Genomic DNA, 24,442 nt, shown 5'->3' on the forward strand with positions numbered 1-24,442 from the left:
ACATTCACAGTCAACAGTGCAATCTCAGACACAAAATGCCAGAGTATCTCAGGTACAGGCAGCATCTCTAGAGAGAAGGAATAGGTGACATTTCGAGTCAAGACCCATCTTCAGATATATAAAAAATATTATATCTGCCGAGATGGAAATGAGATAAATGTTTGTTTCACGGCTGGTGTGGCTAGCTTGTAATGTGGAGATAGAAACATAGAAATTAGGTGCAGGAGTAGGCCATTCGGCCCTTCGAGCCTGCACCGCCATTCAATATGATCATGGCTGATCATCCAACTCAGTATCCCGTACCTGCCTTCTCTCCATACCCTCTGATCCCCTTAGCCACAAGGGCCACATCTAACTCCCTCTTAAATATAGCCAATGAACTGGCCTCAACTACCCTCTGTGGCAGAGAGTTCCAGAGATTCACCACTCTCTGTGTGAAAAAAGTTCTTCTCATCTCGGTTCTAAAGGATTTCCCCCTTATCCTTAAGATGTGACCCCTTGTCCTGAGATTAAAGTTATTCCTTGATATCTTTGTTATGTGAAGGTTGCACAGTGGTTAGTATTGTACTCCCATCCACAGTTTAGTTACATTGGAAGCAGAGTACCTCATGACTCTTGATATTTGCATTAATATTTTTATTTTATTCATTTTGAGCAGATGAAAACGCTTCGTATAACTTCCTGTTTTCAAAGGATTGTTTTCTGGAAGTACATTAATCTGTGTTGCATGTTAAATCACAAACCAAATAGAAAAATAACAACATTAGTGGAAGAGAGGATTGTGCTGAGTGACTTTCAGAAGAGAGCTAGGGTGACATCAGTGAGAAATACTTTCTGTCTCAACAAATTTACATAACCCCAAAATGGAAACTCAGCACCAGTTAACCAGCTACAAATAAAAGCCACCAACAACTGATTGGGGATGCAGAGTATAATTCATGTCATAACCTCCCATTAGATCAAGTGTGTTTCTCTCCATAATCTCAGTGTCATGGCTGCTTTAAATACTTTTTTTCCCCCCCAAGACATAAATGTCACACTCTTCCCTGATTCAGTCTTCACATCCATCCCTGTAGAGATGCACTAACAAAGCAGCAGTCTCTGATTGTCCTGAAACCCCTGCTGCCTACTTCCTGGTCAACATTTCCTGCCTCTAACTCCTGCACTGACTGCTCACTGCCTGGTCCCAGCACTGGCTCCCATTCCAGCCACTCCATTTCTCCCACCTTGTCAACGGGGAAGATGCTCGGATTTATCAGGTCTGCAACCCAGGACGACATTTTTACAAGGGTGGTACTTGGTCCTTTGCTCTGAATAGGGACAACTCGGGTGAAAGTTATAACATATTCCAAGCACGAACAGAACTGTTCTGAAGGTGAAGCAGCAATATCATGTGTTTCATCGGCAAAACTGGTAGAGCAAAATAATATGTTGTTGTATGTTGGGACTGTACACAATTTAATAGGATATAATTTCCCACGTAACAAGCAGACATTAGAGAGATAAAGAAGCTGGAATGGAGGCACAAGGTTCCAATGGTTGAACGAGCGTGTTTTATCACCACAGAACTACGAGCTGATATTACACAATAGGAACAACTACAAAAAAGACAAGATCTTATGGCATTGTGTTTCTACAACTTTCTTCAGTACCAGAGCCAACAGTTCATAAATATATATATTTTTTAAACACGGTTAGCAAATAAACAGTGCATTGTTTCAATTCAGCGACATTCAAGTAATTGCTTTGTCCTTTTGGGGAAACTTCAGGATATGTAGTCGACCGGCTTCACCAAAGATGTGTTTCTCGTATCTCCGCAATGACCTGACTGGCTCGTTGCAAGGCCTGTGTGGAAAGAAGCAGCATTCAGTCAGCTTTCCCACACGTCCTGAGTGAGTACCTGTGATCCGTTCTCTTTTACATGCTTCCCTTAACCAGTTAGGTACAAGGATCAGCCAATAGAATAGAAAGTACCATAGGATAAAAATTCCATGGACAGGGTTATTCTAGAATGATAAGACATTGACATGTACAAACAAGGGACTGGAGATGGTGGCTTACAAATCAAACACAGTGGTGGAGTAACTGGCAACATGGACAGGTGTTTAAGAGGGAACTGCAGATGCTGGAGAATCGAAGGTTACACAAAAAAGCTGGAGAAACTCAGCGGGTGCAGCAGCATCTATGGAGCGAAGGAAATAGGCAACGTTTCGGGCCGAAACCCTTCAACATGGACAGGTGATGTTTTAGGTCGGGACCAGACTGATTTATAGTGTGGGTGGGGGGAATTAAGCTGGGAGCAGGTCAAAGCCTGGCAAGTGATAAGTGGATATACGGGAGGGTGTGAGTTTGATTGCAGTGGACCAAAAAGCAATGGTAAAATCAGACATTTACTTATTTAAACAATTTTTGGAGAGCAGTGTCATCCGGTTAGGGATAAATACTTAATTGAAAAATTAGCAAAGTAATTCTATGAATATTTTTCATTGAAGATTTTTCCTTATATCATCAACAGTGGTGCAGCTTGTAGAGCCGCTGTCTCAGTGCCAGAGACCCAGGTTTGATCCTGACCTTGGGTGCTGTCTGTGTGGAGTTTGCACATTCTCCCTATGACCACGTGGGTTTCCCCCCCGCATCCCAAAGACGTGCGTCTGTAAGTTACTCCTAGTGTGTCGGAGGTGGATGTGAAAGTGGAATGACATCGACTAGTGTGAACGGATGATCCATTGTCAGCCTAAAGGCCCGTTTCCATGCTGTTTCTGTAAACCAATCAGTCAATACCTTCAGCATGTCGGCAGCTTCCTTCCTGCGCTGGGCCATATCCTCAGACTCAGTAAGGAGATCATCCAAGAGCATTGATTTGTACAGTTGTCCAACCAGTTCACTTTGGAGATTGTCCTTTACGTAATTAACTAGGAAATTCATCACAGCCTTTGGCACGCTAAGAAGAGCAGAAGAAATAAGTGTTGCTTTCGACATATGACACTGCAATATATTCATAACAACTAAATAGGCAAACAAGTACTTAACTGTATTAAAAATAATTAAGAAGTAGCAGTGATAGAATAACTATTACAGTTCTACAATAGATAATAGAATTTTCAGGACTTCCGCAACGGCGACTTCTCCCGCCCGAGTTGTGGGGTTGATGTGATGGATGTTCGTGTAAATTGTGTTGTGTCTTGGTTCTTCTTGTTTGTATGACAGCAGAAACCAAATTTCGTTTGAACCTCTGGGTTCAAATGATAACAAATAAATTGTATTGTATTGTATTATAGAACAGATTATTACAGTTCTCATTTTAAATTGGACAAATGTTATCAAATTTTAATATGCTTATTTTTTGTATCTGATGTAGATCATCTTGCACTACATAACTGGTGCCTCTTGAATCTAAGTGATCTTTCAAATTGTAAAGTTCCTTTATTACTTTGGATGCACCAAGTGCTGAGAAATAGAATTTCATATTTCATTTTCAGACATTCCCAGCACAGAATATGATGAATTGGAAGGGTTATATCTGAACCCAAACCCCAAGGGGGAGTTTGCAACCCTAGTGTCACTGAGCTGCTTAACCCATCCCCTGTGCCACACCTGGACTCACATCCATTTCTCCCCCACCCTCCCACTTCCAATGATGAAACCTACCTGTCCTGGATATTTTTTCTCACAATCAAAAAGTAGGACTTGATCAGTCGTTCAATCACTTCACAATCTCGCTGCTCCCGTGCCGAGAGTTTACGTGAAACAGGAACGCGCTGCAAAAATAACACCCATATAAATAACTGCACGTGGTAAAGAACAGAAACACAAAGACATCTACTACTTGCATTGTTTACAATATATAAAGGTAAAATCACTGGCACAATGAAAGAAAATAAAACAGTTGAGTATTTTGATTTTACAATAGCCAGGATTTACACTTCTTCACTTGCCCCCTGTCCCACGGTACGAGTACATTCCAAGAGCTCTCCCGAGTGTTAAAAAAAATCAAACTCGTGGTAAGCACGGAGAATGAAAGTAGCGGGTACGTCGGAGCTCGGGGACCTCTCTTAGCGCTAACAGCAGGTAAGCACGGGAAGACTCGCTAACGGCAGGCAAGCACGGGAAGAGTCGTGATGACTTTTCAACACGTTGAAAAATGTCCACGAGAGCCCCGAGTACTGACGAGCAGCCATTACCGTAAATCTCCCAGTTCGAATCAGGGCAAACTCGGGAGAACTCTTGGAATGAACTCGTACCGTGGGACAGGGGTTTAAACCTTGTTTTTTCCTACACATGACTTGTCTGCACGAGAATCACTGTAAGTTTTTGGAAGAAGTATTTATTTTAAACCAACAACCAATAATATTTTCAGTCATTCTCCGGCAGAAAGAGGTCCATGCACAGTGAAGCAGCTGGTAGAGTTGTCCAATCCTGACCTTGTCTGTGCAGAGTTGGCACGTTCTCCAGGTGACCGCAAGCATTTCCTACCATTCCAAAACGTGCGAGTTTGTAGATTAATGTGAATTGCCCCTAGTGTGTAGCGAGTGGATGAGAAATGAGAATAATATAAAACTAATGTGAACGGGTGATCCATGGACAAGGATGTGTTTCCATGCTGCATCTTTGAATTAAACTCTATTCATAGAGGAAAGAAGGAATAACGAGAGACGAGATTTGATGGAATTAATAAGGGAAGGCAACCATGCTTTGACAGTGAAAGACGTGTTGAAGCCATTGTATTGGGAAGCTGCTGAACTGGTTGATATTGTACTTGCTGCTGTCCAAGGGAAAGAGAGAGTAATTGAGAACAGACTTGCTGCTTACCACATCGAGGAAATTTACCGACGGCCCTCTGTGGGGGCTGCCAGCAGCCAGCTGCTTCGGCTTCTCTTCAGCAAATCCATCATCTGGCTTTGGTGCAGACGATGTTTTCAACATCCCTCTCCAGCCTCCAGATGATGCTGCATCCTGATTCCCATTCTGTATCTGAACTTCTTTCGTTAAAGGCTGAGGTAGTGGGGGGGTCACAGAAAACATCAGGAACAAAGACATTTGTGAATGGTTCCATTTTTAAATGACAACCCCTTAAAGCACTGTAAATGATCTCTGAAAGTACCCCAGTTTACACAGAACACTTACAATCACAAAACACACCTAAGATTTGCTTTCCCAGAAATACATACAAATGTCTCCATCGCCACCATTACATTACTATCTAATTTATTGCCACAGCACATAGGAGATTACACAGGAGATGACGACATTACACACGCGAGAGAGGTCAGTGACAAATCAATCCCTTTCATAAAATTGGCAGAAAAAGCAGTGGCTGCAAAGTGTATGTTCAAAACACTGATAGACTTGGCAGCTACCGGCAGCATATGATTAGATGTGAAACACAAAGGATGCAGCAGAAAGGTGACCAACCTTTCCCTCAAGCTCAGCAGAAGCAACAGCAGCAGACTCCTGGGCAGGAGCAGACATGGCACTGGGAACTTTAGAAGACTGCACCATGGAGGAAAAGTAGAAAAAGTAAATTGGCGAAGGTGAGGGAGAAAGTGTACGTTTGAAACAACTCATTTACACCAGCGGGCATTCTTACAATCGCATCCCCATTAAACAAACAATATGAATAGATCATTAATAAAGCAACAAGTTGTTTATACAGAAATACTGCCAAGGCAAAAACCATGCAAGTCAAAAGTTAGAGAGATATTCAACTTCCAATAAACCTTTTTTGTTTTTTTGAAGCAAGGGCTATTATTTTTTGTTTAAAAGACGAAAGCAGATTAATTGAAGGCTTTTCCCTTTGGTTCCCACTCTGTTTGCCACCTACAATTTCCTGGCAACATTCACAGAACTATATTCTGTATCTCCCCTTTGCTGTAACTGTTGTACTTGAGTATGACTTGATTGTATCTATATATAGTATCTGATCTGTTGGATAGCGTGCAGAACAAAACTTTTTACTGTACCTCAGTACATGTGACAATAATGAACCCAAACTATGTTAATACCTATTCAGACTGATGCTAAACAAAAGCCTTGATTCCCTTTCCAATTGGTATGTTTCACCCTCACCTCTGCCCACCATCACCCCCCTAACAGAGAGAGAGGCAAGTGCCCAGCCAGGCTGAGACAGCCTGAATGTACCCAACTTGAGGCACATCAAATCTTACCTTTTCTCGAGGCAGAGCAGAGGGTGGCTCCCTTGCTAATCGGTTACGCCTTTGTTCCTGAGAAAACAAACCACACTCTGAATACAAAGGTCAGACTTTGAAAAAAGAAAGATAAAAATTAAACTTAAGAATAATACGCCCTATTTTTGTATCCTTGGGGGAAAGGTATCCGTTATCCAAGATAAGGCAGTCAGACCAACAAGTCTGGAGATGGGTCCCAACCCAAAATGTCACCTATCTACATTCTCTAGAGATGCTGCCTGAACCGCTGAGTTACTCCAGCACTTTGTGTAAACCAGCACCTGCAGTTCTGAGTTTCTACAGACCAACCTACTCCCATCTTCCTGGCCATTGTACCAAGATAGCAGTGGGTCTGTGCACGACAGCAGCCCAGAAACACTCCTGGACAATTTCTCCCTTGTTCAATAGAAAACCACCTGGCCACAAATGCCTCCCTGGTGCCCTCCAGTGGTGCTCCAATGCACTACAATGGAAGAGCATACGTACTTGAACCCAGATTTGGAAGGTTATCGCTGGATAAGAGCATTCAATATATATCCTAACCTTATCAATAACTTTCCTAATTATCTAATGTAACTGCAAATGTTACTTCCTTGGTTAGGAAAGTTTAAATACCAACATTTATGTAGAGACAAGGAACTTTAGTTGTTGGAATCTTGAGCAAAACACAAAGAGCTGGAGGAACTCAGTGGGTCAGGCAGCATCTGGGGAGAGAATGGACCGATGACTTCACGTGTCGTGACCGTTCTTCAGGCGTGGGAATTCCCGCGGTGGCCAAGTCAGTCGATATTTTTAAGGCAGAGATAGGCAACAAGCAAGAATTTCATTGTCCTATCTGGGACACATGACAATAAACTCTCTTGACTCTTGGTTCTTGTTGAGGACAGGTGTCAGAGGTTACGGGGAGAAGGCAGGAGAATGGGGTTAGGAGGGAGAGATAGATCAGCCGTGATTGAATTGCAGAGTAGACTTGTTGGGCCGAAGGGCCTAATTCTATCCTATCCCTTATGACTAACTATAGTAATAGTAATGGGTAATAGTAATGATTAAAATTGATAATTAATAACAATGCTCCCATCAAACCTACTGAAATGCAGAGATGAAGTGGTGGATTAACTCAACTGGTCAGGCAGCATCCATGGAGAATATGGAAAGGTGTGTTGCTGCCCTCAACCTTTATTCAACACAGGCATACAATAGAAGTGAGAAAACCCACTAGATAAAGTCTTGTGCCACACATTTGCAGAGGAAAGTATAATTTAGAAAAATCAACGATAATTACTAATTTCTATCAAATCCAAGGCAACCGCAAGGTCTGCAGAGGAGTCACCAGGACTTCATTCAATTCACTTGGAAATCAACCAAGATGACAATTGAAAATAATGCATTCCCTTCCACAAATATAGGGGCACTCAGCAATAGAGATGAAGAAATGATTATTTCAGGACATGTCCCTGGGTTATATGGTTGATTGTGTTTTAATGTGCTGTAATCATCAGTGCCAGATACTTGGCCAACACCAGTTTTGAGAGACAATGCTGTGTCTCAAAAGTTAGAACTCGGACCCAGACACTCATTCTTATTTTCATATAAAGATGGCCATCATCAAAATATCAATCATCAATAAAGAGGCCTATTTTTGCACAGTATATCCACGCAATGCTAAATAAAGCTGTTCATGCCCCTTCTAAGATAGACAATGCACGCCACATCCTGGGGTGTTAACCACAAAAATAAAATACCTGGACAATGAATCACCCACTTTGCAGAATTGTAATTTGAAGTCTGACTTCAATATTTGAAATATTGCAAACATCTGCAATAAATAAATGACTACACAACACACAACTATATAGCAGATTGTTAATTCAGCATTGGAAGGTAATAAACACTAGATGGAAAACAGAAATGTTATAAATCTCACCTCGATGTTACTGTTCAAAACTCCACAGGCATCTGCAAAGTCAGGGTGCTTTGTGTTGATGTACGCCAACTCAATGGCGACCAAATTGTGGACCTAGAAGTAATTAAAACAATTAAATGTTATTAGTGCAAGGATATGGGTTTAAGTGATCTTTAAATGAAACGTTCACTCCCTCTGTAGGCTTTAATATTTATGTCCAATTATATCAGAAATGGGCCAGAATTTTACAAATAATCGCAATAAGGCAACACAGTGTCGTAGTGGTAGAGTTGCTGCCTTACAGCACCAGAGACATAGGTTTGATCATGACAACAGGTGCGGTCCGTACAGAGTTTGTACGTTCTCCCAATGACTGTGTGGGCTTTCTCTGGGTGCTCCGGTTTCCTTCCAAAGACCCACAGGTTTGTAGGTTAATTGGCTTTGGTAAGATTGTCCCTAGTGTGCAGGATAGTACTGGTGTATGGATGGCATGGACTCAGTGGGCCGAAGGGCCTGTTTCCGTGCTGTATCTCTAAAGTCTAAAGAACATATACCATTTTGAGGGTTAAGGTTGGGGTTGATCCATTCATGACCTCACTGCAATTTTCATTCAGCCCTCCAAATCGCCAAGAACTGTTTCTCCGGTTCTGCTCTCTTACTCATCTCTCATCTTGTCTTGAGCTGAAGGAGTCTCTCTGCATTTCCCTCTCTAAATCTCGATCTCCTGTAAGATATTCACACACATGATGTGGAATCTAAATAATTAGAGAAAATTACCAAGGGCCAAGAAATGTTAATGGAACAGGTCCCCAAACAGTAGTGTTGATGTTGGGGATGGCAAAGGGGGAATTAGCAGTACATGCAATAAGGGGATATCTGCATTGCCGGCCTAGATAGTAACTATTCAATGAAGGAGGAATTTCTAAAATGTCTGTGTGGCAGTTTCTGCCCTCCATTCAGAAGGAGTGAACTAGAAAGCAGGCCATAGAGGCTAGAACAGTGCAGGAACAGGCCCTTCAGCCCACAATGTCCCTGCCAAAAAAATGCTTAATTAATCTAATCCCCTCTGCCTGCACATGATCAATATCCCTGCATATTCATACGTCTATCTAAAAGCCTCTGAAACACCATCCTGAGCACTCATCCCAGAATGAATCTTGTGGGATGAAAAAGGATCAATTAGCAACCTTGGTGTTCAAAAGCCCTTGAGAAGGACCGACCATAATGTGATGGGATTCTTTCTTAAGATAAAGAGTGATGTGGAAGATTCTATAAGTTGAGTCCCAATCTAAATTTAAAAAAACACAATAATATGATAAGACACTGTAAATGCGGAAGTTTCCAGTAAGGGAGAACGTCCAGAACCAGAATTAGCAGCCCAAATATATAAAAAACGCTATTTATAACTGTGTGGGAATTTTCTTTACTCAAAGTGGATGGGCAGCAACCATCATCCAGGATTACACGTGATCAACGGCACCTTTTAAAAAGCAACAGTTCAAATATCTACCACCTGCCTGTTCACCAGGGTCAGATAGTGAGCCATCAAGATTTCAAATGGCGAGTCAGGGAATCAAGGGCTTGATTTAGAAAGAGAGACTGGGTCCTTTTTACCCTGAAGTGTCGGAGGCAGAGTGGGAGACCATACAGAGATGTACAAAATCATGAGGGCTGGAGATAAGGTGAATGGGCCACAGTGTTTATCCCAGGGTAGGGGTCTAAAACTGGAGGGCATAGGTTTACGGTGAGATTTAATGGGGATCTAAAGGGTGACTTTTTCATGCAGTGGGTGGCAGGCAGTGCCAGAGAAAGTGTCAGAAACGGATACAATTGCAACATTTGAAAGACATTTAGACAGCTACATGGATAGGAAAAGTTTAGAAGTTTAGACTGACATATGATGAAAGAATGGATCGATTGGGCTTATATTTAATGGAATTTAGGATGAGAGGGGTTCTTATAGAAACATATAACATTCTTAAGGGATTGGACAGGTTCGATAAAGGGAAAATGTTCCCGATGTTGGGGGAGTCCAGAACTAGGGGTCACAGTTTGAGAATAAGGGGTAGGCCATTTCTGACTGAGATGAGGAAAAACATTTTCACCCAGAGAGTTGTAAATCTGTGGAATTCTCTGCCACAGAAAGCAGTGGAGGCCAATTCACTGGATGTTTTCAAGAGATAATTAGATATAGCTCTTAGGGCTAATGGAATCAAGGGATGTGGGGAGAAAGCAGGAACGAGGTACTGATTTTGAATGATCAGCCGTGATCATATTGAATGGTGGTGCTGGCTCGAACGGCCGAATGGCCAACTCCTGCACCTATTTTCTATGTTTCTTTGTTTCTAAAACACATGGACTAGTTGGCCAAAGGATCTGTTTCCGTGCAGTATAACTCTGACACTATAAATGACCAGACCCACATGGAGGTCACAAGGGTGGTATAGCAAGTTAATTGTTTTTCAGTCAACAAGAGTGATGAAAGAATGTCTTCGATGCAATTAAAAAAAATCAGAATCACGACGGAGATAACGTGTTTCAACAGTTCACATTGAGTCTTTTTCTACAAATCGAAGCGTAAATCTTATCATGTGAAAGCAACGTACCATATCGTTAGTGACTGGCAGTCTCCTGCGCAACAGTGATGTCACCACCTCCACGATGGCGTCGTGGAGTTTGGGAAATCGGAGCAGTTCCTAAGAGAGAGAAGACGAGGTGAAGCAGAAGACCAACACTGAGCTGCACTACAGAAGTCAGCTCTCTGCATTACATAACAGCCAATGGTCAACCCTGGTCAATAGATCCAATTTCAGAATGGACTAAATAGTTAAACTGAAAGCACAAAATGCTAAAAATACTCAGCAAGCCAGGTCAGGCTGTATCTATGGGAAGATAAACAGAGATAAGTATTTAGCCCAAAATCAACAGTTAAATAGAGACACAAGAAACTGCAGATACTGGTCAGTTAGTTAGGAATAAACATTCTGACCAAGGTCTGCAACGTGAAAGACTAACTCGGTTTCTCTTCCCACCGATGCAGCCTGACCTGTAGAGTATTTAGAAATGGTTTTGTTTTTATTTTACATTTTCAGTACTTTAAAAAAATAAATCTATTAGTTGAGTAGATTTGAATGTTTTAATTATTCACATATACTCTTAATTAACAAAGACATGTTGCAAACTTCAGCTCCAAGATAATCTCAAAGTGGGAAAAATTATCAGGTATTTTGTGTTAAAATTGGTTTATTTCTGCAATGATAAAGATAGTAAATCCCAATAAATCTTTCTGAACTGGTGGCACAGTGCTGCTGGTAGAGCTGCTGCCTCACAGCTCTAGAGACCCGGGTACGATCCTGACATTAGGTGCTGTCTGTGTGGAGTTTGCACGTTATCCCTATGGCCACCGGGGTTTCCTCCGGGTGCTCCAGTTTCCTCCCACATCCCAACGACATGTGGGTCTGCAGGTTAACTGGCCTCTGTAAATTGCCCCAATGTATGTGGCTTGGATGAGAAAGTGGGGTAACATTGAACGGTCAGTGTCGACTTGGTGGGCTGAAGGCTTGTTTCCACGCTGTATCTGCAGTTGTACAGGGCTCTGGTGAGATTACATCTGGAGTATTGCGTACAATTTTGGTCTCCTAATTTGAGGAAGGACATCCTTGTGATTGAGGCAGTGCAGCTTAGGTTCACGAGATTAATCCCTGGGATGGCGGGACTGCCATATGAGGAAAGATTGAAAAGGCTAGGCTTGTATTCACTGGAGTTTAGAAGGATGACGGGGCATCTTATAGAAACATATAAAATTATAAAAGGACTGGACAAGCTAGATGCAGGAAAAATGTTCCCAATGTTGGGCGAGTCCAGAACCAGGGGCCACAGTCTTAGAATAAAGGGGAGGCCATTTAAGACTGAGGTGAGAAAAAACGTTTTCACCCAGAGAGTTGTAAATTTGTGGAATTCCCTGCCACAGAGGGCAGCGGAGGCCAAGTCACTGGACGGATTTAAGAGAGAGTTAGATAGAGCTCTAGGGGCTAGTGGAGTCAAGGGATATGGGGAAAAGGCAGGCACGGGTTATTGATAGGGGACGATCAGCCATGATCACAATGAATGGCGGTGCTGGCTCGAAGGGCTGAATGGCCTCCTCCTGCACCTATTTTCTATGTTTCTATGACATTCGGATAGGCAAGCTTCAAATAACATCTTGCAGCACAAGAGAATGATTGAGTGTGTACCTGTGTGCTGTATGTGCTGCAATGCTGTATAATCCTTTGCATTTCCTCATGGACCAGCTCAACACATCGCAAGCTGGGTTCCTCCAGACGTTTAATCTGTCGTTTCACCAACAACTCAAAGGAGATCTCAGGAACAAAGAGTGCCGGACGTGGACCCTGAACGCAACAGACCGAGTTAATATCTCACTCCTCCAGAAGCACAATAACATTTATATCAAAGCTCGAAACAGAAATGACACAGCATGCTTTCTCCCTGGTCTATTCCTTCTATGAAGGAAGTTGCCAGGAAGATCTGAGGAGCATATATTTAAAATGAACAGACATCATAAAAAAAACAATAAAGGATGATAAAAAGCATTTCAAATCTGGGCGATGTGAAAAACAAGTAGAGAAAAGGCCCAAATATTGATCACCACCCCCACCAAATACATCTCGTAACTTCACAGCACCAGTAACCCAGGTTCAATCCTGACCTCAGGTGCTGTGTGGAGTTTGCACATTGTCCCTGTGACCGCTTGGGTTTCCTCCCACATCCCAAAGTCTAGGTTAATTGGCCTCTGTAAATTGCTCCTGGTGTGTAGGGTGTGGATGGGAAAGTGGGATAACACAGAACTAGTGTGAACGGGTGATCGATGGTCAGCGTGTACTCAGTAGGCAGGTGATCTGGAGATCTCTCAAGCAAGCAGACGACTAGTGCTTGCCTTACGGCTTTAGATACACACAGGAGCTAAAGAAGGAATCGTGAACCCAGAAAAATTGCAACAAGACATGAGGGAATCACCACGTTGATGAATTGTCATTTTCCAGTGATGGTCACATCAGGCCTCATGTAAAAGGGACCAAAACACGGAAAACTCCTCAACCACTCAAAACCTTAAAGTGGCTGTCCCACTGCGGAGACCTAATCCATGAATTAAGAAGAGCGTCTTCGACCTTCAAGCTCGAGGGCACTCGCCTGGAAAACCTTGAGTTGGATCGACCGACCACACACACAAACACATCGCAAAGGCGGGGGCCAGGGAAAGCGGGGGAGCGCTGTCTGAAATTCACACCCGCGATGAACAGAAAGGTAAAAGATGGCTGCACAGTGAACGTTAAGTCCTTTAGAGAGCGCGCGGGGGGAGAGAAGAGGGGGGAGGGGGGAGAACGAGTGGAGACACTTTTAAGAAATATAATAAAGTTTAGCGGGTATTTTACCTACCGTTCGGTTTTCCTTAGTCCTGAAAACTCTAATGAGCCAAGCAAAATGCCCGGTCAGTGAAGGAGATTGCCTACGGCTGCCCTTGACTGCCTGTAACTACATAGCGACCCCACTCCACTGCACTACGTTAAAACGAACCATGCCGATCAAATTTTACTTGCGGAAAATCTTTCAACATGCTGAAATATTTTCCGTGACCGAGCTGAGGCCGCGAGTATACGGGAACTTCCCTCGAGGATGATGGAGAGTTCCAGTGACCTCATCGGACCTCCTAGGACCACGTGTTGACCATGCTGTGAGTTTGAGTCGAGGGCAAACTCGTCTGTGAACTCGCGGATTAGGTCGCCGCAGTGGGACAGCCCCTTAACTCTTAAAAAACATTTTCTGACTACTCACAGTGGCATTTCTAATTGCAGTGAGAATGTCAATAGTATTCAGTCCACCGAGTGCATCCACAGATTCCAAAGTTCGCCCAAATGTTTCATGAAATATGTAGCATATTCTCGCTCCACCACAACTGGAAAGAATATAAAATAATTTGTGGTTAAGTAGTCATGTCATCACTGAAGCACGATAATTGTGTTGGATGTACAAGTTGCAGCAATGCTCACAGCTCTGATGTTTCAATGTATTTTGCTGTTCCCTCAATAGTCTGGCAATACTCAGCTGCAAACTTGGTAATGAGCTGCAGAAGCGTGGCACTCTTGTCCTCCACTGGCTCACCGTAACTGTTCAGTAAAGACTGGTACTGGGCTGCCAGCACGTTAATCCTGGTCTTAAGCTCCGGTAAGCAATCCCGTATATGGTGCATGAGCAGTCTAAAAAACACAAACAAAAAAAAATTAACATCTAGAACATAGAACAGTACAGCACAAGAACAGGCCCTTCGGCCCACAATGTCTGTGCCGAGCATGATGGCAAGACCATCACCCTTACCCATTGCCTGCATATCCACATGCCTATCCAAGTCCTTTAAATTACACAATCACCCCCACACCTGGCAGCATGTTCCAGGTACCCGACACCCTCCGTGTTAAAAAAAACCTGGCCCGCACATCTCCTTTAAACCTTGCCCCTCTAATCTTAAAGCTATGCCCTCTAGTATTTGATTTTTCCATCCTGGGAAAAGTTTCTAATGCCCGTCCCACTTAGGAAACCTGAACGGAAACCTCTGGAGACTTTGTGCCCCACCCAAGGTTTCCGTGCGGTCCCCGGAGGTTTTTGTCAGTCTCCCTACCTCCTTCCACTCCCTGCAACCTCCGGAAACCACCTGCAACCTCCGAGAACCGAACGGAAACCTTGGGTGGGGCACAAAGTCTCCAGAGGTTTCCTAAGTGGGACAGGGGCATTATGCCCCACATCTATGCCTCTCATAACTTGATATAATTCTCTAAGGTCGCACCCACAACCTGCGCTGTTTCGGAGAAAACAATCCAAGTCTGTCCAACGTCTCCTTGTAGTGAATACCCCCTAATCCAGGCATCGTTCCAATAAAATTGACTCTGAACAACAGCAAAAAAAGGAAAATTGTAGATAAATGTTACAAGTAGAAAATTAAATCCAACTCATCGACCGGCAAATGGCAAATTATTTGCACTTTAGGTCATCTCACTGCATCTTCCATTCCAGGTGAGTGACTGTCATGGACAAGCAAGTCTTTCAGAAAACCCAGTGTATTAATCGGACCACCAAGATGTTTTGGAGAAGTGGCTGAACCTTGACTTGCCACTGCAATCTGAGGCTGTGGGAAGAGATGAAAGAGTGGAACTGCACCATCTCTCTCTTTAAAGAATTGCTACAAAAAAAATAGAACAATGAACTGCTTCAGTCAAAGTAGACAACATATTCAAATACTAGTCCCACCCCAATCATTCTCCTTTCTCACTGCTCCCACCCGGCAGAAGGTACAAAAGCTTGAAAGAGTGCACATCAGACTAAGGAACAGCTTCTTCCCCTCTGTAAATGATCCTACTGTAAGCTAGTGCACTGACCATTTCACCTCTATCCATTGCGGACTTTGGACGTTGTCTATGGAACTGATGCGCTACAACGCTGAGATCTATATTCTATACTCTGTATCCTTGTTCTATCTATTGTATTCAAATTTGACTTGATTGTAATCATAAGTAGTGTTATCTGACCTGATTGGATAGCATGCAAAACAAAGCATGGTCCACTTGACAAGAAGAGTAAATACAAATCTAAGGAGTTGGAAAATCAGGCTGAGTGCAGGACACACAACGAGCCATTTACCATACAACATGCCAGTTCTCAATACAAACAGTCGATCTAAATGTGCAGTGCAAACAGCAGCTTCCCCCACAAAAACAGGTAACTTCTTTAGAAAAATGCAGAGTATGGAGGTTACAATCAAATATTGTGTGTAAAATAAAATCCCTGTCACCCACACCAGACTTTACTGTGTTGTATGCAAAACTAAACATTTCACTGTAACTTGTATCATTGAATCTGTAGCCACCAGTGTGGATCGACAGGAAATTATCAGGTCATCTTTGGCAAACTTTGACAAATACCAGTCACGGCTCAATAACGATTCTCCTGGCTGTTCAGTGCCTGGGTGGAAGAATGATCTTAACACAGGATACAGAGGAGTGGACTTTATATACTATGCCTTTGTCGATATGTCAGTTTAACACAATATTACCTATTTAAAGTTTTGGCTAGATACTTGGTTCCATTTCTGTTAGCAAGTGAGGGATATTTCTTCTGTAGAAACGCATATTCATCCTTCAAAGCATCTGCCACAGGTTTCTTATTGTTGATATCCAGTTGACTCCTAAAAAATAGATAAATATCGTTTAGGTACAACAATTAGAGGACCAAAAAACAATTTATATTAGTTGCTGAGAATCGTGATAAGCAAACCACACGGCCCCCATAGCAGAAGCGTCCTCCTCGTGGAAGTATCCTGAGCTAATGCTGCTATCACCATCATCTATTATAACAAGTGACGGCTTCCACTGATTGTCATCAGAAGCTTGCGTCCTTTTCAGGACGGACGATGACAGCGATGTCAACATTTGAAACATGGAAGACGGACACGAAAGAAGAAGAAACAAACCACATCAATCAACCCCAGACGCTGACATGCCTGCTGGACCTTTCTTTTTTGAATTTTCAACACCTATATTCATAGAAACATAGAAAATTGGTGCAAGAGGGGGCCATTCAGCCCTTCGAGCAAACACCGCCATTCATTGTGATCATGGCTGATTGTCTCCAATCAATAACCCTGCCTTCTCCCCATATCCCTTGACTCCACTAGCCCCTAGAGCTCTATCTAACTCTCTCCTAACTCTTCCCTCTGTGGCAGGGAACTCCACAAATTCACAACTCTCTGGGTGAAAACGTTTCTTCTCACCTCAGCCTTTATTCTAAGACTGTGGTCACAACTTCATTTCTGAACTCCTGGAGCCAGAATCCCCGTTCAGCCACTGGATCCCTGACCTCTTGACCCACAGACTGCAGTCAGTGAGGAGAGGCAACAAAACATCTTGCACAATAACTGCCAATGCCGGTGCCCACAAGGATGAGTCTCAGCCCCTTGCTATCCAGCCTATTGTGGGGACAAATTCTGCTACAACTCCATTTACAAATTTGTAGATAACACCACCATAGTGAACGATGACAAGACAGAGTACAGGAAGGAGATAGGGAGCCTAGTAACATGGTGTCACTCTGGCAAACAGCAGCTCTCAAACCAATGGACTGACTTACTGTAGGAAAGAACTGCAGATGATGGTTTAAATCGATGATAGACGCAACATGCTGGAGTAACTCAACGGGACAGGCAGCATCTCTGGAGAGAAGGAATGGGTGACGTTTTGTGTCGAGGCCCTTCTTCAGACTGATCCTACAAAAGGCTAAAAGCAGATAATACTTGGGTCTGAACCAGGAAGTATCATTGTGGCTGGGCCACATTCCTTAACGTGACACACTCATGGTGGATAGACTGCTATACCATTGCGGCACACACCAGCATCTGCAGTCCCTTCTACACAAGCAGGGATGCCCTCTGCTGTATAATGTGCAATGCTTCAAAACAAAAGGCGGCTCATACCTACTCCATCACAAAACCGAAGCGTGCATACCTGTTGACAATTCCAATGATGCCCAGTTTGACGGGAATAACTCTTCCCATGAGCACGTCCATGGCATCAGTGCCAGCGTCCATAAGATCTAATTTTGTGATAACAGCCAGTGTTCGCCGCCCTGGAGATCAGACACACTGTTACCTGCTGGAATGCGTTACTTCAAACAGCCTACTCAAAAACACTTGCAATTCAGAATACAGCAAACAAAAGGGTTTTCACCTCCATCTCCTAGTTTGTTCTCTGATATCTAATCACAGGAATTATGAAACATGTCTAATGTTTTCCAAAGCATTCTTGAGAGATAAATAAAGAGCTGTGGTAGAGCACGAACAGGACCTTGGCCTTTAAATTGCTGACTACCATCAGGGAGAGTGGTCCGCTTCAAAGCTGCTTTCTATATTATTATTCAAATTCAATTTGTGACCACCATCCACTGAAGGGAAGCCGAGAAATGATTGCCAATGGAGCTGCAAATGTGAACTTGGATGGTGCTGCAGCCTATACAATGTACATCTGTAGCTACTGTAGTTCATCACTAGTGGGAGAGTCTAGGGCTAGAGGTCATAACCTCAGACTTAAAGGACGTTCTTTTAGGAAGAAGATGAGGAGGAATTTCTTTAGTCAGAGGGTGGTGAATCTGTGGAATTCTTTGCCACAGAAGGCTGTGGAGGCCAAGTCGGTGGATATATGTTAGGCAGAGATAGATAAGATTCCTGATTAGTATGGGTGTCAGAGGTTATGGGGACAAGGCAGGAGAATGGGGTTAGGAGGGAGAGATAGATCAGCCATGATTGAATGGCGGAGTAGACTTGATGGGCCGAATGGCCTAATTCTGCTCCTATCACTTCTGATCTTATGGCCAGGTAATCTCCTTCACCATCTTACCTTCTGGATCAGCCTCTCGGGCAATTTTAAGCGACTCTGACGTTGCCATGTCGGTGTTGGCAGCAGTGACGGACAAGATGATTGAGTTTGGGTTGCTGATGTAGCGCAGGATGAGATCTTTTATCTGCAGTTCAATATCTCGAGGCTGGTCGCCCACAGGCACCTAAAAAGATTGCACTATGAATATCAGGGACATTGCTACAAATCTACATCCTACCAACAACTGGAGAGCAGTCCTGAGCCACTATCTACCTTATTGGAGACCCTTGGCCAGCTACGATCGGACTTTACTGCCATTATCTTTCACTAAACGTTATTCTTTCCGCCGACTGGTTAGCACGCAACAAATTCACTGATTTAGAAACAGAAAAGATCAAGAGCTCTGAATGACAACATATAAAGAGGCATTTTGATGTATTTACCTTTGTCACTCCAGGTAGGTCAACAAGTGTAAGGTTAACAACATGTGGTGAGAAGATCCGGAGATGAATTGGTTCATCACTAATCCCCTGTCAAAGGTAAATAATATTAATTAGTTTAGTTTAATGATAGAGCACGGAAACAGGCCCGCCGACCACCATTCTATGTTATTCCACTTTCACATCCACTCCCCACATACTAGGGGCAATTTACAGAAACTAATCAACCTACAAACCCGCACGTCTTTGGAATGTGGGAGGAAACCGGAGCACCTGGAGAAAACTCACGCCATCACTGATAGACCTTGCAAACTCCGCACCTACAGCATGCAAGGTCAGGTTGGACCCCTCTACCAGCTGTGTCACTGTGCCTCCCCGAACAAATGCATTATATTAGATGGTAGACAAAAGTGCTGGAGAAACTCAGCAGGTGCAGCAGCATCTATGGAGCGAGGGAAATAGGCAACGTTTCGGGCCGGAAAGCCTGAAGAAGGGTTTCGGCCCGAAACGTTGCCTATTTCCTTCGCTCCATAGATGCAGCTGCACCCGCTGAGTTTCTCCAGCATTTTTGTCTACCTTCGATTTTCCAGCATCTGCAGTTTCTTCTTAAACATTATATTAGATAATGGATTTGGAAATTTCACACCAGTATTAAATGTTAAATACATGTATAGGAGGATATTTTTTGCCATTCATGCAACAGTTGAATTGCATTTGACTTAAAGAACATGCTGACCGTGTCTCCGTGGGTCATGTATACTGGCTTGCCTGTGCAAGGCCAAACCCATCGACCTTGACACCCAGAATCCGGCAGCACTCTGCTGCCTCTGGTGGTGCCCTGAGGAAACTCTGCTCCACAAACCAACTGAGAGCACTGGCACTCAGGAACACTTACAACCTTCCAAATTGAAACTATGTTAAATGTAACTATATTTTTAGAACGTTAACTAAATCAAATATTTTATAACAAAAAGGTAAGTTTCACCTCTCTTTAAAAATCAAGAGCTAAAACTGCAAAGGGATGAAGTCGTAAATAAAAACAGAAATTAAAGGAAATATTCAGCAGTTCAGCAGCAAATGTGGAAAGAAAAACAGTACACACTGAACAGCATCAGTGGTGGAAATGTGATTGAAGAGGATTCCTTGGGATAGGACTCTCTTGCATTCGGAAGAGAATGGGCTAATTAGGGACAGTCAGCATGACTTTGTCTGTAGGTCATGTCTTACGAATTTGATTGAGTATTTTGAGGAGATGACAAAGATTATTGCTGAAGGTGGGGCAGAGGATGTTAGTTAAATGCACTGGTCATTTGTCCTACCCCAATTTAGAACTCCCCCCCCGCCCCCAGACTGAATCACCTGTCACGAGGCGAGGCTTCCCCCCCAGTACACCATGCAGTATGGTTCCTCCTCTCCTTGGACTACCCTCGCACTGTTTCAAGAAACCCTAAAGCCACCTACTACGACAACCCTGTTGCTTTTATATGTTTCCACAATCTGTCCACACATCATTATCTTTCACTGGCTATTGGGTGGCCTTTAGTAAAATGCCATCAGTGTGATTGCACCATTCTTATTTTTGAGCTCCAGTAAAGCCTCTCCGAGTGTAGCAGTGACATTTTGGATGATCAGCCATGATCATTTTGAATGGTGGTGCAGGCTCGAAGGGCCAAATGGCCGACTCCTGCACCTATTTTCCATGTTTCTATTCTCTCCGATTGGTAATGCAACTTCTTGTTTTATCTCCCTCTCTATTTCACAATTTCCCTCCTGGGATAAATCAAGTTCTAGCATATGGTATCACATCAGTAGCATCAAAAGCATGGGACATCGAGCTGCCAGTCATGTCCCTATTGCAACAAGGTCTCTGTAATGGCCACAACATCATAGTTCCATACTTCTCCTTATACGTGGAATCAGGACAAGTGGTGGGCCATTTGGGACAGAGATGTCTTCCATCAGAATTGTGAATCCAAATACTCCAGAGGTTCTGGATGATCAGTTACTGATCATATTCCAGATCGACTGATTTCTGCAAAGGAATCATGGAATGATGCCGCAGGAATAAAGTGAGGTTGATATTGAGATCCAGCAATGATGTAGAATAGCAGAGTATTCATGACTTTTTATGGTCTTAAACCTACCTTATTGGCACCAGAAACTCTTTCCGTCTCATTTTCTATTTCTTGTCTAATTTCACTAAATTCTGTGTAAATCTGAAAGGGACAGCAAATGAAATAATATTTTAGACATTGGCAAAATATGGTTGACCCCAACTCTTCCTAGGAAGACAGAAGACAACAACATTTAAAAAAAAAAGCAGTGATTTCAGTTCAATTAGAATGATTTTGAGGAAGGACATCCTTGCTATTGCGGGAGGTTCACAAGGTTAATTTCCGGGATGGCGGGACGGTCGAATTTAGAAGGATGAGAGATCTTATAGAAACATACAAAATTATTAAGGGATTGGACACGCTAGATGCAGGAAACATGTTGGGGGAGTCCAGAACCAGGGGCCACAGTTTAAGAATAAGGGGTAGGCCATTTAGAACAGAGATGAGGAAACACTTTTTCACACAAAAGAGTTGAGAATTTGTGGAATTCTCTACCACAGAAGGGGGTGGAGGCAGATTTACTGGATGCATGCAAAAGAGAGTTAGATAGAGCTCTTAGGGCTAGCGAAATCAAGGGATATGGGTAGAAGGCAGGAACGGGATAATGGTTGTGGATGATCAGCCATGATCACTATTGAATGGCGGTGCTGGCTCGAAGGGACAAATGGCCTACTCCTGCACCCATTGTCTATGTATCTATGTATTTTGGAAAGCAAGGATAGTGCAGTTTATCCACATGGTTAGAGCCAAAGGAAGAGCCACAGCCCATCAATATGTGGTGTGAAGTTAGCCATCCCTGTCAGCAAATTCTATGTCACATCGGTAACACGCTCCATCACAGACCACTGCGATTGCTCTCGGCACCCCTGGACGATGGAAGGAGGGAGTGTGTGTGATAAACCAGAGCCCCTTCCTCTAATTATTGTATAATACTCGTGGCCGTTAGCATGCCTAGTGGACATCTGTGCTGATGGTCTATGGGTCTTGTACCCCATTATTATTCAATGATCCTTACGGGGAAACAGTCTCATGTGGATAACAGCCGTTTCAACTTTAGGTGTAATATATCCTCCATCACACACTCGCCAAATTCTTCGACAGCCTCTCATCTAGGAGTATAGATTAATACAGGCAAAGAGGAGCTAATTCAGTAAAAGGGGAAAATAAGGATAATGGGTGCTCAGTTAAGATGGAAAATTGATGATTTAATCTGGCTGTATTGAATTGTGTCACAACTATTTCTTAAGCCCTCTTAATTTTGGGTGAACATATACATACCGTAAGCTTGTACAATAAAAAATAAAATAAGCAAATAAAAAAACAATACCTTATTTTTCGTGTGAAGAAATTTCCCCCATTCTTCTGCATCAATTCCTATAAACAAGGTTACATGTATTAGAGATATGATTGTTAGATAAACATCTAAATTAAGACAACCGGCAAATGAATAAAGGTGTGAATTATAACAAGAATAAAAGAAAAAACTAAACAAGGTTAAGTTATATGAGCAGAACTAAATTTTCATGCAGTGACTATGACTGAATAAGAGACTACACTTAAATGGCAAATTAAAAATACCACTTTTCTCCAAGATTTTTTTTAAATTAAGCAAACTAATCAGCTGTTGATGAGTTAAGTTCTAACCCACATTAGGAGATATGGCCATTTGTCACATGTCAACCATCAGTCCATTTCCCACCCAGTCTGTCAACACTGCACAACACCAACTTCATAGAATTTGACTAAATCAAATAAGTGGTGTTAAATGAATCAGCAGCCGTTATCTTCCAGTATTGGACGACTGCACTCCACTCTCTCTTCATACAGTTGTGTAAGAAATGAAAGGCAACTTTCATAGAACGGTACAGCACAGGAACGGGTCCTTTGTCCCACATTTACCAAGCAGGCTGGGAGTTCATCCGTGAATATTTTCCTGTTCACCTGTGAATCTTTTCCAAGATAAATTCGGAATAGAGCGCCTGTTTTATTGGGATACTGGTGCCAAGCATGAGAACCCTGTACCTTGTCCAATAAAGTTGAATACATGTGGCCAGCAAGATGCTGGCCTGGGGGAAGACATTGATATTGGCTTGCGTATCATGCCAGTGTGTGTGTGTGTGTGTGTGTGTGTGTGTGTAGGGTTATGCAAAATCACTGCTGAATTGCCCGAGTAGGGGATCCATGTCCCACAAGCATTCAAGAGGGGAAGGATCACTCATCTAGTAGACAGGTAGTTGATATAACGCAGAAGTGAGTGCGCAGTTGGAATTGCACAATGTTATAAATGAATGTCGCATCAGGCCAGACTGCAATGCTTTTGTAAACCACAACAAGTGAGCTTCCCATGGAATGCATAAACATTTAACCAAAAGTAGACCTTGGTGTTGGTCTACCATGAGATCCTGTAGACTTGGCTTAAACTACCAAGCATGACAGATGATCTCATTGAAATAAAGGGGGTTTACAGGGTAAATGATGGTGTCTTGAGCATTTACGATGTACAAGGGGAAATTACTGAGTTTAGTCAGGTGAGGGAATCAAGGATACTGGGTTCATATCGGACGGTGAGGTTTAGATATGAGGTTAGACAAAATATTAAGAAATACCAGAGCCTACCTGAAATTTTAACATATTAGTCATAGTCATACAGCATGAAAACAGGCCCTACCTGTTTGGCCCATATCCCTTTAAACCTATCCTATCCATGTACCCGTCTGTAGACACAAAATGCTGGAGTAACTCTGCAGGACAGGCAGCATCTCTGGAGAGAAGAAATAGGTGACGTTTCGGATCAAGACCCTTCATCAGACATGTCTCTGTCTATCTTTAGATTAAACCACCATCTTCAGTTGCTTCCTACACTTGTACCTGTCTACGTTTCTTAAATGTTATGATAGTCCCTGCCTCAACTACCTCCTCCAGCAACTCGTTCCATACACCCACTACCCTTAGTGTAAAAAGAGTTGTCCCTCAGGTTCCTATTAAATCTTCCCCCCCCCCCCCCCCCCCCCCCCCCCCCCCCCCCCCCCTTCCCTTAAACCCATGTCCTTTGCTTCTTGATTCCCCTATTCTTGGTTAAAGACTCTGTGCATTTGCCCTATCTATTCCTCTCATGGTCTTATACACCTCTATAAGGTCACCCCTTATCCTCCTGCGCACCAAGGCTTAAAGTCCTAGTCTGGTCTACCTCTCCCGATAGTTTAGGCCCTCATGTCCTGGCAAGGTCCTTGTAAATCTTTACTGCACCTTTTCCAGTTTAACAACATCTTCCCTATGACAGGGTGACCAAAACTGAACACAATACTCCAAGTGTGGCACCAACAATGGCTTGCCCAGTTGTAACATGGCCTCCCAATTTCTATTCTCAGGCCACACTATCCAACAATTA

General features: G+C 43.0%; 1 protein-coding gene across 3 annotated transcripts in view; it reads right to left on the reverse strand.

The window, feature by feature from the left end:
• Positions 1-621: 621 nt before the first annotated feature.
• dnm1l (dynamin 1-like) overlaps positions 622-24,442 on the reverse strand; it is a 34,425-nt gene continuing 10,604 nt past the window's right edge. For 2 of the 3 annotated variants that reach the window (XM_055650172.1, XM_055650173.1), the window contains 17 exons: positions 22,382-22,428; positions 21,085-21,156; positions 18,944-19,030; positions 18,522-18,684; positions 17,634-17,754; positions 16,187-16,318; positions 14,133-14,339; positions 13,918-14,038; positions 12,321-12,476; positions 10,695-10,784; positions 8,110-8,202; positions 6,165-6,221; positions 5,413-5,490; positions 4,810-4,992; positions 3,649-3,758; positions 2,782-2,941; positions 622-1,845 (listed from right to left, as the gene is read on the reverse strand). In XM_055650172.1, the coding sequence (XP_055506147.1) occupies positions 1,789-1,845; positions 2,782-2,941; positions 3,649-3,758; positions 4,810-4,992; positions 5,413-5,490; positions 6,165-6,221; positions 8,110-8,202; positions 10,695-10,784; positions 12,321-12,476; positions 13,918-14,038; positions 14,133-14,339; positions 16,187-16,318; positions 17,634-17,754; positions 18,522-18,684; positions 18,944-19,030; positions 21,085-21,156; positions 22,382-22,428 (1,934 nt within the window). In that variant the 3' untranslated portion in view covers positions 622-1,788. The remainder of the gene's footprint in view (positions 1,846-2,781; positions 2,942-3,648; positions 3,759-4,809; positions 4,993-5,412; positions 5,491-6,164; positions 6,222-8,109; positions 8,203-10,694; positions 10,785-12,320; positions 12,477-13,917; positions 14,039-14,132; positions 14,340-16,186; positions 16,319-17,633; positions 17,755-18,521; positions 18,685-18,943; positions 19,031-21,084; positions 21,157-22,381; positions 22,429-24,442) is intronic. The other variant, XM_055650174.1, reaches the window with a different exon arrangement.

Source organism: Leucoraja erinacea, chromosome 19 (assembly GCF_028641065.1).
Source record: "Leucoraja erinacea ecotype New England chromosome 19, Leri_hhj_1, whole genome shotgun sequence".
Classification (NCBI taxonomy): Eukaryota; Metazoa; Chordata; class Chondrichthyes; order Rajiformes; family Rajidae; genus Leucoraja; species Leucoraja erinaceus.